The sequence below is a fragment of the Dysidea avara genome, chromosome 2, assembly GCF_963678975.1.
Source record: "Dysidea avara chromosome 2, odDysAvar1.4, whole genome shotgun sequence".
In the NCBI taxonomy this organism is placed as follows: Eukaryota; Metazoa; Porifera; class Demospongiae; order Dictyoceratida; family Dysideidae; genus Dysidea; species Dysidea avara.
Window position 1 is genome coordinate 15,581,613 of NC_089273.1, and position 14,849 is coordinate 15,596,461.

Genomic DNA, 14,849 nt, shown 5'->3' on the forward strand with positions numbered 1-14,849 from the left:
GTAACACTCCAGCTTGGAAGAACGGTTAGTCCGAATGCTGCGAGTATAATTAACAATCAATCAACAACCACTCTGCAACCTTTAATCATATTCCAACCAAACTTGGTGCTAAGATTTGCTTTTAAACCTGCCTTATGTGTACCAACCTACAAGGCAATTGAATTTGATTTGTTTGTGATTGGTTTGTGATTTACTGCAGATTTGTCAAGTGTGCAAAGACAACAAAAATAAGCTAATGTTAGAAATCTCATCTCTAGGAAATGCTTGAAACAACTTTTTTTCAAATTAGGTATGTGGTCTACTGAACGTGAAGGGCATTTCTATGGTAAAAATTATTCCATTTCACAAAGGCAGCACAGAGATACATATGTGTGAAAATTGCAACTATGTTCTTTCTGTCTATAACACACTGGTGCAACGTGCCAGCTTCCAGGGCTGCATGACACACTGCTGTGTGTCTTGATGGATAATTAAGTAGTAATCACTGCTGAGTTTATGCCAAAAGGCACTACTGACAAATTTGTATAACATTGCTGCAGACAACTCTTGAGCCAGCTACAAGCAATAGTCATCAGTAGATAAATCTTAGGTTTACTATGTTTAGTAAAATCCGGAATGAGCTATTGATTCACAAGTTAGTATCACGCACATCACTGCTGGCTGACTTACATCATCTGTATTTTTAACTATGGCCATGTTTCATTAGAAAAATGCTAAAGATTTACTACAATAAATCCATATTCATTTGTAAATACCATAAAGTAAAATCATATGTGGTATGTGTAGTGGTAATTGATGGTTGTTAGACACATGAATCTATGTGCAAGTTACACAGAACATACAAGCAATCTGAATTCAGAGCCTGAATTTTCTTCTGTTTTCCAACCATTTCTGGCTAATGTCTGAACACTTTGATTATTTTTGTACAGTATCATTAAGTATATCCGACTGCATAACAGCCAAAATGTATTTCCTTGTGAATCTAACCTGTTCTCAAGCAAGTAACAAAATCTACAATTCTTGTTTTTAGATTACATTGTACATTTAATATTTCTAATGAAGTATTTATACTTAGTGTTCACTTGTGAGTCTTCTGGTGATGCAACACCTCCTTCTATATAAGTGAATCAACCGCATTAACATCCATACTAATAACACCAAAAGATGCTTTCCTACTCTTGACACTACCAAAGCGAGAGAGAGATGTCATGAGTGCTAAAGTTATGATGCTGTGTATGCAGGACCCTCATACTCTTGACTAACCACTTAAATACTTTATGTAGTGTTGCACCAATAATCAGTTGAATTATCGGTAACAATCGATATTAGCTAATTTTACAAATATCGGTATCGGCTACGAAGCGGAAATAATTTGCTGATTAACCGAAACCCTAAATCAATCGTTAAATTGACGGCAATGAACAGGTGAAAGTAAAGAAGGTGGTGAATATAGCAGTAAGTGATTTGCTGCAGCTGTTTTGGCTTGTTTGTTTGCACAAGTATGGTTGCAAGGCTATAGTAGGCTGTGTATATTTATCGGCCGCCCACGCAATTAGTTGATCACTCTTCACAAAGGGTCTGTGGTCCCACTAAAAACACTGTTTGATAAGCTGACTTAGCTGTTTTATAACTACTTGGCTTCCTTTTCCATGAAAGGAGATAGTAGCAAAACTGCATAAAACATTGTAAAAGTCGGCCGCCCACGCAATTAATTACATTGAGTACATTATCATTACAAATGCAGTTTATACACATAAATTTTAGGTGATTTTCTGCTCCTCCTCCCCTGTTATGAAGAATTGAAGAATATCGGTAAATATTGGCATATCGGTTACAGGAATAAGCAAATAATCGGTATCGGCAAATGTGAAAAAATGCATATCGGTGCAACACTAACTTTGTGTATTGAATAATGTTCCTTCCCAGGAGAATGGCGTACTCATCTCATTGTGCCAATTCATAAGTCTGGCTCTAACATCAGGAATATTTTCTAAAGTTTTAGAGTAAGTAATTTATCAGAATATTATCACATTTCTTAGCAAGTTATTTTCTCCAGTATTTATTCCAGGGAGATTATCCTTGCAGCAACTGTTCATATACATTAACAGTCTGATTGACACTCATGAGTATTCTATGGCTATGGAAGCTGCATATTTAGATGTACAAGTATCCACCACAAGGAACTTTACTAAAAATTGTAGGTGCTTCCAGTATTATCTGAAGTATTTCAGGGGAGCATTCTTGGTCCACTTTTGTTTACTATCTACATTAATGATTTATGAACTCCCCAAGGATATCCTTCCTTTCCTTTTCGCCGATGATACAAAGTGTTTGTAAGACACTACAGGATTGTATTTCAAAGCAAGAGGGCCTAATTTAATTGGTGAATGGTCCATAGTATCTAACATGACTTTTAATAGTGCAGTACTACACTTCTGGTTCGATCAAGACAAGGCACCTGTTTACTCAATGAATAATGTACTGATTGAAAAGTCAAAAAGCTCGTTCAGAGATTTGGGATTGAGATTACTATGAACCCATTTTGGTCAGAGCACTACTATTTAATAATACCATGTAAGCCATCGGGTTTGATCTGATGTACTTTTAACTCCGGTAATACTTCAGTTCAGAAACAGATAACATTTCTATGACTCATTCCCAGATGCTCTACTGCTCACAACCATGGCAACCAAGACATATTCAAGACAGGAGGCCATAAAAGGCAGAGCAGAACAACAGAATAGTGGATAAGCAAAATTTTTATTCTAAACATTAAACTAATATTCTACTCCTATATGGGTTTATACAGTGTAGCAGCTCTGTCGAGGACAATTGCAGGCATGCCAAAACCATGTACAATTTATCCCATCACGTTTACAGACTTCTGTGGAATGCTCTTGGATTTATCATGGTCACTGTTTTGGGAGCTATACTTTCCTCATCAGTTTAGTCAAACTTGGTTAGATAAAGGTATCTCCCTTGCAGTTTTCATGCTGTGTTTCTTGTTTTGGATCTAATTTAACCCACATACCTTCTAACCAAGTTTGAAAACTGGTAGGCTATACGTACCAGCATACCAGCTGCAGTGCATATTACTTTTGAATTTGTACATGTATGTTCAATAATTGCAGCTAAATTATTTCAAAACAAAATATAGCTAACAGGGGTGATTATAGCAGTCGGCCATCGGCTAAAATCCGGTCAAATTTTGAATTGGCTGTCCATTATTGAAGCTGACCGGACAAAAATCCAAACAAAAAAAAATTCTTACATGTAATTTTGTATTTCGGTTTACTATAATAATGGCGACTAAAAGGTCTCGTGCAGGTGGAACTTCAAGCAAGAAAGCGAAATGGCAAGTGTCTAAGACTACATTTGATAAGTGGAAGAGAGTATACGAATGGGATTATCGAGCCATGTCATGGCTTCGCTGCTCTATGGATTCTACTGATAAAACGCTCGTGTCAACTCTCTGGTGTGCAGTGCGTAAGCAATATGAAAGCCAACTTGAAAGCTTAAAGAACTTCTCAAGGGCATGCATCGACAATTCCACGAACCAAAAAACCAGCAACATAATAGACCATGCATCGAGCGACCAGCACAAGACAGCCATGGCGTGGTTATGCAAAGAAAGAGCACAAAGTGCAAAATTACCAGTAGCTGTGTATGCTCCCATTGCTCACAGTCTTCAATCTACTTTGGATCCAGCAGTAAAAGATAAATTGAAGAATAAATTCGACATAACGTATGTTTTAGTGAAAGAGAACTTACTATTTACAAAGTATCCTGCAATTCAGGAGCTTCTGGAGCGCTATGAAGTCCCTCTTGGGTTCTCCTATAAAACCAGGAATCAGCACAGAACTTTTTACACTACATAGCAGAGTCCCAGCAGCAAGAATTTCAGTGCGTGCTTTCAAACAGTAAGTTTTTTTAGCATTTTAATGGATGGCTCTGTAGATAAAGGAAAGGTTGAGAACGAAGTAATAGTTGTACAGTATTGCCTTGTAGATAATGATTCTGAGGAGACTACATCATGCTCCAGGTTTTAAAAAATAATTGAGCCAAAAGCTGATGCTAATGGTCTAGTGGAATGTGTCGCTAAGGGGCTACAAGTAATGGATGTGAGTGATATTTTAGATAGCGAAGAAGTTCTTAAAGTTGAAGGTAAACCACTGCTTGTTGGTGGTGGCACTGATGGAGCGTCAGTCAATATATCAGATCAAAATGGTATGAAGGGCATACTCCAATGTAGTCTTCCATGGCTATTCTGGTCGTGGTGTTTTGCACACTGTCTCAAATTAGCATGCAAAGACTCTCTGTGCAGTCACTTATTTAATGACATTGACGAAATGTTGCTCAGACTCTACTATCTCTACAAGAAATCACCAAAGAAATGCCGTGAACTTGCAGATATTGTAGATGACCTAAAAGAAGTGTACGAGTTTCCTGAAGGTGGGAACTTACCTGTCAGAGCTCAGGGGAGCCGCTGGATATCACATAAACGAAACACATTGCAACGTTTCCTAGACTGGTTTGGTGCTTACTTTAATCACCTGGTATCACTAAGTCAGGATAAAACCATCAAGAGTGTAGACCGCCAGAAGTTAAAAGGCTATGTTTTCAAATGGAGAAATAGTCAAATAACCATGGGGTGTGCCATGTATATTGACATACTATAGTCACCATCACTACTTAGCCTTAGTCTCCAAGACAACAACCTTGATATAGTTAAAGGAATCCGTGGCATTCTTAAGTCACATAAATCTCTTAAGAAGTTCAGCTCAATTGATCCTTTCAAATGGCCAACCGTAAGAGTTACCTGCAGTAAAATTGCTGAAGACCCTGATGAACATGGTAAATATATGTACCAAGGAGTATGTTTAAAAAGTTACAGTAAATCTGTTAAGAAAGCTTGCAAAGAACAAGATGCGGCAGATTTGAACCGTTTAGATGAAAAATTACGAATACGTTCGGAATGGTTCAACCTTGACTGCTTAGAGCATAGATAATAGAGTACTTATAAAAGGGATAGGAAACGCAATAACGTGACATCACAAAATACGTACATTTATATTGGAATTCCGTGTAGTACGTCACGAACTTACTCGTTACACTTGCTGCGCTTGTATCAAAGAGAAACAAATCGTTGTAACGACAGAATTTTGTAACCAACGACTGTGAAACTTCGCTACAGTGAACTCAAGTAAGTAATCGAGGGAACTAGGATGGTACCAACTCTCAAGGAAGTTATACGCAAAATTAAAGGAGATTGAAAGTGAAAAAAAAACGGCCCAAAAATTACTTTAAACCATTTACCTTTCTTCGTAAATATATTCTATCCTTTTAACTGTGATAAACCTATTCCTTACCATTTAACAGAGGGAACCAGAGGAAATATCGGAGCAAAACAGGAACTGTTGCTTGAAGAAACAACTAAGTATCTTCCATTCTTTACCAAAAGTTTAAACCACCTTGCAGTACAATGCAACGGTAAAAGACTGTGTTGGTGACACGCCTAGCTTACCACAAGATTCAAAAGTGGAACCGGCTATAAAAGAAGCGGTATGGACAAAGCATGAAGGTACTATGAGCGAAAGTATGACAGCGTGTAACAATCACGATTAATGCGATACGCTTTGTTACAAAATCTACGGTCTGAATTCTCTCGCCAAAATCTCTCACATAGGCCTAAATACTTGCTGTAGTCTGTTGGATTACTATTTACGCTGCTTAGAACACTAATTCCCATGCTTGAGCACAAAACTGCCTTGTCCTTTCAAGTCACGCGTAACGGAAATCAAACCGGAAATCGCTTGCGTTTCCTATCCCTTTACTCTATTATCTATGCTTAAAGCAATCTAGATATTGCTGGATACACAAAACTGGACATCTCAGCATAGTTCAGGTAGTGAAGAGGATGACGAAAGCTTGGATGAAATTAAATCAAGCATTGGAGCACCATTAGAAGCCAAGAACGTGGAGCTTTGTTGCATTTTAGATGAAATAGAAGATGCTGTGCTATATTCGAGGAAGTATTTAAACATTGAAAAAGACAACTATAAGAATGTTTGGTAGGCTACACACTGCACCAGATACAGCTCAGTGGCCTAATTTATTGCAGATATGTCAGTTACTTTTTAGTTTGCCATTTTCTACTGCCAAAGTAGAAAGAATTTTCTCAGTGCTAAAAGCAATTAAAACAGAAAAAAGAACCAGTCAGAATACTTCTACATTAGAGGATTTGCTAGAATGGAAAGTAGAGGGTCCACCTTTCAGCAAATTTTCTGCTGATGCAGCTGTTGAGTTATGGTGGAAAGACTGCTCAAGGCGTGTTCAGCAGAAACCTCGAAAACATTACAAGAAAAGAAAACCTAAACAGACCTCAAGTGCTAAAGCGCTAACTGATAATGGCAGTGAAAGTGACGAAGATAGTGACAATTGTGAACTGTTGACACTGTGGGATGACTGGTTTGATTTCAATAGTGATGATGAAATTGTTTCTGATACTTCTACTAATTCAGATTCAGAAGAGAGTGAAGACTCAAGCTGAACTACACAGACAGTCTACAGATATTGTGAAATATTGAAAACTGTTTCAACCATGCTTATTACTTTTTATTATTGTAACATTAAAATTTTTATGAAACACTCACAGCAGCATTGTATGTTTATAAAGTTTGTTTCAATCACTATTGTGAATTCTGTCTAATGAGGCTTCTTAAACCTTATAACGGGCAGTAATTTGACAAGTATACCTATTAAGGATTATTATTAAGTAGGTTTCCTGCTTATATGTTTGACAGGTTTCAATTAATGATCACTATAATTTTATTAAAATAATAGATTTGGGCACCAATTTTTTAAAAAGTTCTGGGGGGAGGAGGCATGCCCAACACCTTGCATTTTGGAGTGTTTCACGTACTGCATATTGTATCCCCAAATCAGTCCTTGCTGTTCACACCTGTAAAAGGACCAACATTGATTATCATGTCAGATCATTATGTAAAATGTCAGATCAAAACCAACTATGGTCTGACAAATGTCAGATCATTTTAAAATAATTATAATAACCCCTGAGCTAATCAGATACATATGCCAAGAGTTAGCAGTCAGTTTGGGTCAGCATGAGGCATTTTTGGACACTATGCATGATTGCTAGCAGATGGCATCTCATAAACTAACAAAATACATACTTGAAGCTATTTGAAAAAATTTCAAGAATGTAGTTCCACAGTAACTCCAGAAACAGTTCTGGTTGTTCTGTGCAAGAGCTACTACAGACACTGCTACATGCCAAAATCATTGTTAAAAGAAAGCTAGAGGAGTGAGAGATTAGAAAACTGAAACTGTCTTTGTAGAAGGAGAGTGACAAAAGTTGAATATAAGGAATAAACAAATATAAGGACAATCTTGATCCAAATTTTGCAATGAATGAGCATACGATGTGAAAGAAACCAAATTTAACCAGAATACAGTATTTAAATGGTAAGAAGTAAACACCAGTACAGTCTCTTTTATTACCACATACTAATCTACATGTTTCGTAAGGGAAGGAGTGGATTACGTTCAATACTCTACTGTTGTACAAATATGCACATACATGCACATTACATCAAAAGATGGCAACCATCATTGTACACCTAACGATGTATCTCAAACACGCATCAAATCTTTATCCAGTGAACACAAGGTGGATTTTAAGGTACTGAAGTTTAAACAGCCAGTATGATAGCAGAGAGCAAACATGATGGGAAGAATACGAACGAAGGTATGGTTTAATATGAAAACAGTGGGTCCCACCTTGCACTCATGAATAGTCATAGTTTCTGCTATCGAACTATTGGCTTCAGGCTTGGGTCATAGCTGTTTGGCTCACGGTTTATCCTGCAGTTGGGCCATTGTTTTGCTTACAGCAGGAATGTTGCTTCATCTGCTGCATCGCCCACCAGGCCTTTGTTGCCCACAGTGGGCAGAAAGGGTTAACTGCAGATGGAAGCAATTTGTGTATTTATGTTTAAAGGACAAATCTATTAGGGGTGGTACTGCAACTTGTTTGGACAGGAAATATGTGTTGTTTACCACAAAATCTTGAGTGGTCTCAAAGTGACAAAACTCAAAGATTTCATAGGCAGCAAGTAGTCACATGGCATGCAGGATGGGACCAACAAATGGGATTGAATGCTTGTTGTACACTCTATTAGTGGTCTTAGAGTGGCATGACTTGCATTTTAGGTTCATGATTTAGTCATGCTTCTTCCAGTATTCACTGACAACAGCAGCTAAGAGTGCAGATCCAATGCAAAATAAGATCCAGTTCATGACAAGTAACTAGCGGGACACCCTGGCTGCTACTATTATGGAGAAAAATGTCCTACCACTGGACCTGTAGATGGGAGAGGTAGACCCAGAGAAGCTATCATCCTGCAATTGGTGGTAGGGTTTAGTGATATAGCTGACTTTCGTTCATATCACTAAATTTCCTGTAGCCAGGGTAAGAAAATGCTCAGTGATTGTTGTATGAAGTGCCAGCCACTCGTCTCCAACAGTATAGTAGTAGTAAAACACATTTAAAACCTGTTAAACATGAGCAGCTTTAACTTGTGGTATACATCCACCTTAAATTTTAGCTTACAGTGAGGAATATGTACATGTTTGTCTTGCAAATGTTGCAGTTAGTTCTATATCAATATCATGATGTTATGTTCATATCGTGATATAAACCTTGGTGATTTATGATACAGAGTTTCTCTCGTGGCAGCACTACTAGTCAGACATTTTCAGTCTAAGCCTGGACCCACCATGACACAATATTACACATGCAAGAAGTCACAAGAAGTGGCGTAGGGTAAACGGTTTCTTGTTTTCAATGCGTTTTATGCACAGGCAAAGCTTATGAAGGAGACAGGTGTGGTTGATATGGGATCTACAGGTGAGTGTCCAAGGTTAAGCGAAGATGTTGTTCCTACCCGTGTACTAGTCTCTAGAAATTTAGTAGGCACTGTGGACACCCAAACAAATGTTAAGCTGAAATGATGTTAGACACAGTCTGGCACTGCTGACCCTTTTATGCCACTTGTTTTTTGATAAGTTGGGTGGAGCTCTCTGTAAAAGGATCTGGTCATGACCATATACTGGACTCATGCATGCTGTCACTATAGTGCCAGCACTGATCAAATTGGAGCATTTAAAATATCAGAATATTTGGCACGTGATGAGTAAAACCATAAAAATTATTGTCTGGAGAAAGTAACTATGGCAACTATGCAGGAGGAGGATGAAGTGCACCATTATAACTATATACAGGTCTACACAAGACTGAAACTTGAGCAAACAATTTTTGCATTTCAATGTCTTGTAAACCTTGAAGCAAGGTTTGTCGCCATGACAAAACAAACATGATTTGGATGTTAATTAAGGTTACGCTGTATGCGTGGGCGAGACAAATTTCAAAACCAAAGCATATTTCAACAACTGTGTTGAGGTAGCAATACAGCTATATGTACTTGTCTGTTCTTTTTTTTTTTTTTTTTTTACTGCAGAATAACAACTGTTCTTGGGTGTGTGGTCCATTGGATAGAGCATTGTTTTACAAAAATGCACTGCCAAAACTTATAGATCACTGAATCTTAACACAAGGACAGCATGGTGGGGCAATCAATGGTTGCAGTACAAGTGGCCAGTGTGTGGTGCAGTTAGGAAATGGCCAATCACTCAAAAGGAAGTACTGCCTGTAGTGTTAGTGTGGGGGAAATCTGTGGTACGGGCAAGTAGTTCAAGTCTACTGTGATAATAAAGCTGCAGTAAATGTCCTGAACTCCCAGAACCAAAGAACATACAGTTGTTATGGTGCTTGTTTTTATTAAAGCACACTTTCAAATTGAGGTGGAAGTGACCCATACAGTGAGATTCAAAAATATTATAGATAAGACGATGAAATTTCCCATGACTTACAGTCATCATATTTTCTCTCAGCTAATCCAAGGCTAGCATTAGTCACAAAACAACTGCTTACACTTAGAAAATAACCAGACTAGTATTTTCTGTGTCCTCCCTCTTTGACCATACAGATTGCAGCAGATGAGATAATAGGCAAGGGAAAGTAGGGTTTCATAGAGCTTCCTGCAAATGTATCAAGGTATAAGGATGCTACAAAACAGTATGCCACTTTCTCTGATGCTGGGAATGGTATGTTGTCTGTTTTTTGGCCTCCTAAAAATGGTAGAAGCAGTGGTACATTTTTTCTATGATCCTGCAGTTCACTTAAGCATGGGGATATGCAAGTCAATAGTAGGGGGAACCATCCTACTAGAAGAATGCATAAAAAAATTCCAAAACAGATGTATTCCACAAAGGGATGACAACACATCTAAGAAGAGACATTTGCCCAGTAGCAGCAGCACTTAATTATATGGAGCAGTGTCAAAAATCGAGGAAGGGTAACTCCTTTTTCTGCTTTAAAGATGGCTGCCCTCTTACACAATATTGTTTTAAGGAATAATGGGCAACTTTGGCAAACAGTGGAATGAATGCATCATCATTATGCTTGTTACAGCTTCCACTTACATAAGCACAGCAGCTTATGGTCTTCTAGAATCACTTTCAGATCTAAACATACACATTCTATATTTGTACACTCCAGTCTGCTCTCCACTTAGCTACTCACAAGATGCTTAATACCTAGACAACCTCAGAGTGGCATGCCAACCTTTCTTCCTTATTTATGCATAGTAGGTATGTTCTACCCACTTGGCCTAAACATTCACATGAGCCAGACGTCAGTGAAAATGTTTATTACATGTAGGCTGAAGGGGTTACATGATACTCGACTACCAATACATACACAGGGTATACTACATATTACATCTATATAATGGGACATCCTATTCTAGTATGCTTTGGTCCTGTATTTTTACAAAGTCACTATAACTGGCAAAGAGTTAGCCACCAAGAAGCCAGTGTTTACTTTTGCAAACAAAACATACACTTTAAAGCCCAACCAAATGTGTTGGCAATTGTTTATTGAATTTTTTCTAATTCAGCAAATGTGACCGGATCTACGAAAATCTGATACAATTGCGCAAGCCTAAATTTACAGTATAAAGCAATGAATACATTGGGTGAAATACTTGCATATTATTGAAAAATTCTGTAAATTTTTAAATCCCCTTTATTTTAGTGAAGGAAGGGACTAACGATAAAAACCTGGATATCATCTTATTTGCCTACTCAAGAGGAGTTCGAAATTTTTTGTTTCATTGCAGTAGACCCAAGAATACATAAGTTATGAGTATTTGTTTACATCAGCAATCATATGTAATCAAATTTCATCACGAATTTTGGCTTTGTATGCAGTGAAGATAAGTGAGTAAACAAAAACTTACCCAGTAATTGATTCCCTTACTCATGGTGAACATGATAGTGAAAATTTCAGCTCCATACCCCAATCTGTTGGTAAGTTACAACCGTTTTTGTAAGTGCCTGTAATTTAATTTCCCTATACTTGCTGTACAAATCAATTTTTCTGTTGTTGCTACTTTGAAGGGCTGTAACTCCTAAGTTATTGGCATATGAGACTGAATCTTTGCCAGAGGGTACACTTGGCTAAGTAGATTATAAACACAGTATTTAGTAAACATGAATTTTAAAAATGCGTGATTGTGTCGGGCTTTTGCAGATCCAGTCACAAATGTGATATTGTGTGACAACTGTTATCAGCTAACAATAGCAATTGTAAATAGCATGGGTACAGTATTTGTATCAGTACACCTGGTTATGCATAGTGTGTCGCAAACTACAATGGTAGCTACCCTGCTAGATAAACTGCACAAAAAAAATTCTCACCTGATTTACCATACTTATTTATCCTAATGCTGTCTACCTACAAAAACCTCACCAAAATATTTTTCTCTTTGCGAGTGCTAAGTATACACAGCATGAAGCAGTATATAGGTTCTATTAAAATCTGAAGGTTAATGTCAAATTCTTCAAATTGACAATCAAATTTATTTTCAAAGAAACCCATTATCCAGTGGATACTGACCCTCTCCCACCAAACTATCATCTGATCACTGAAGATACAGCCATGGGTAAGTCCTTGCTTTTATATGCATGCACATTTAAAACTATTGGACATTGCTACGACTGTGTTGACTTCTCCAAAATAAAGCGTTTCCAACTTTTTGTGCAGTAAACTATAGGAGGTATTTCTGAAAAGGAAAGAATATGCTTGTCCAAGACAGCCTACTGCCATGCCTTTTGTATTGTAGAAAGTCACATGTAGCAGTGATATCAACCAACCACAAGTTGGCAGATGCCTCCAACAATATAAATATAAATTTTTAGCTAAAAGCATGGCTAAGATTATGCTACATACACAATACAGCACCTGATGACTGAGATCCCTTATTATCCTGATTTAGGCTACACACAGCATGGTAAAATTCCAGTGCAGTATTTGTAGCCAAGTTTGAAACTTTAATTTCACTTTATCAGCACACTGACAACACATTAACAGATAACTGACACAAACCAGCGTCTTACAATAATAAAAATATAACATGTGTGCCTATACAAACAAGTATATTAATGATCATCCTTGAAGGATAAATTCCGTAAGTTGAGTAATAGGTATTAGTTACATGTCTTGACCAATGTAATGACATGACAAAACAACTTTATCTGCAACTTCTTTGCTTTTATTTCCTGCACATCATCCTGTACACCTCTTGTTCATTATGCCACCTAGCTTACATGTATGTAATTTCTTTAAATATTTGCATAATACAATGGATAAATCTGAGTTACCAAAACATAGAAATATTGCATGCAATACATTCTTCACACCATATCATAACAGAATTATAGTACTACACATCCACTTTAGTTTTTTTCATCAATACCATCATTGCACACTTACGCAGCATGCATCGTTATTTTGTTCAGTTGCTCAAAATTGTACATTCTTGTAGCTTGAGAAGAATTTCTTCCATGACACTATTATCTAAAACAGTATAAATTCTGTCTAGTATACACACAAACTACACAGTACAAATACAAGGCCATGAGACATGTAATACAAGTATATACATCAAGCTACCTGCTTTAAACATCCAGTTTCTTTTCTCATTGAGCAAGAAAGGACAGCTTTTTTACAATGTCCATCATATACATGGGAGTAAAGCTATAAATAATGATCACACATATGAAAGTACATATAAAACTACTTTCAACGGTATGCATCTAAGAGAAAAGCAAATACTGTGACCATTTAAGGTTACGGGCTACCCGATAAATAATTTTGTAGGCGCTTTGTTTACAACTCTGTTGTATCTACTATGGATGGCAGACCACGCTAAATTAACATATTTATATCAACATGCTTGTACAAACATAACCAGTGAAGCATTCAACAAGCAAAGCCCTTGTACAAAAATGCAAGCATTCAGCAGAGAAGCTGTAAATTGCTGTTCATCAAAAACCACATTTCATGGGAAGCCAACTCACCGTTTAAGGAATCAGTAAGCTGTTATTTAGTAATATCTAGGTCCTCATGAACCAATTTGGATGTTATATCTAATTTTGATAACTTAGGTAGCAAAAACAATAGCCCTGTTCCCTCCATAGACACGTTACTCACCAGCCGCTCGTAAGTTTTCCCACAAATTCTCCACGACAAGACCTAGATAATTTAACCTCCTATTGGCATAGACCTTGGAAATTAGTACAAATTGATTGGCTATCGCTATTTTTGATAAATAAAAACCAGTACTGTTAATTGCAGGTTCAACCTTATGGTGGGGAGTTAATTTCAGCCTTAAGCATGTGCTTCTTATATTCACTGCTATCGCCTTGACTACCTTCAGTACAAGCTAAGGTAAGAAAGTATATAATGTAAGTAAATACATGTGTGCATAATAAACACTATTATCATAGTTGGTACAATATGGGAAACACCAAAAACAAAAGAAATCCCAATGCAAATCGTGGGAAATATCGCAGGAGAAGAGTATCAGTTTCAACACAGCATGCAAAGCATCCTGACATTGTGAGTTCGGGGAATAGAATTGTTAATCTCAGCTGTCTGGAGAAACATTTACTTGACATGACATCCCATGTATCTACTTGTCAGGGTTGTGTTGACAATATGCCACAGGATAAAGAATTGTTTATTTTTTTACAAGAAACTGACCGTGCTGGATTGGCATCTGTACTTACCAGTAGCTGTACTGGTTGCCAACAAGAATTCAACCTTTTAACGTCGAGTAAGGTGAAAGGTACTAGTGGTGGAGCGTACTGGGAGGTTAACTTGGCAGCTGTTTGGGGTCAGATGACAACGGGTGGAGGACACAAACCACTAGCAGAAACCATGGCTATCCTTGGAGTACCAACAATGACCAAGCAATCTTTCATGTCAGCAGAACAGCGGATTGGTGAATGGTGGAGAGACTTGTTTGAGGAGTCGATGTTAGAAGCTGGAAGGGAAGAAAGACAGATAGCTATTACTAACAACTCTTACCATGGTCCAAACCAAATACCAGCAGTCACCGTGGTAGTTGATGGCAGGTGGTCAAAACATTCCCACAGACACTCCTACAATGTCAAGTCAGGAGTAGCCATCATTATTGGTAAGGCCACTGGGAAGATCATGCACATGGGAGTGTGTAACAAGCATTGCTACATTTGCAGTAAACATCCCGAACAACCACCTCCACACAAGTGTTTCCGTAACTGGGAAAGCTCATCTTTTACCATGGAAAGTGACATCATTGTTGAAGGCTTTAAAATCAGTGAGGAGAAGCATAGCATCAGATATACTTCATTTATGGTGATGGTGACAGCTCAGTCTACTC

At 37.6% G+C, this 14,849-nt stretch overlaps 1 protein-coding gene and 1 pseudogene across 1 annotated transcript in view; one reads left to right on the plus strand and one right to left on the minus strand.

Moving 5' to 3' along the window:
- Positions 1-14,849, minus strand: part of LOC136246693 (TNF receptor-associated factor 3-like) — a 49,602-nt gene that overhangs the window by 15,008 nt on the left and 19,745 nt on the right. The window contains exon 3 of the mRNA XM_066038235.1: positions 13,097-13,180. Coding sequence (XP_065894307.1) covers positions 13,097-13,180 — 84 coding nt within the window. The remainder of the gene's footprint in view (positions 1-13,096; positions 13,181-14,849) is intronic.
- LOC136246303 (zinc finger protein 862-like) lies at positions 3,303-6,635 on the plus strand (annotated as a pseudogene).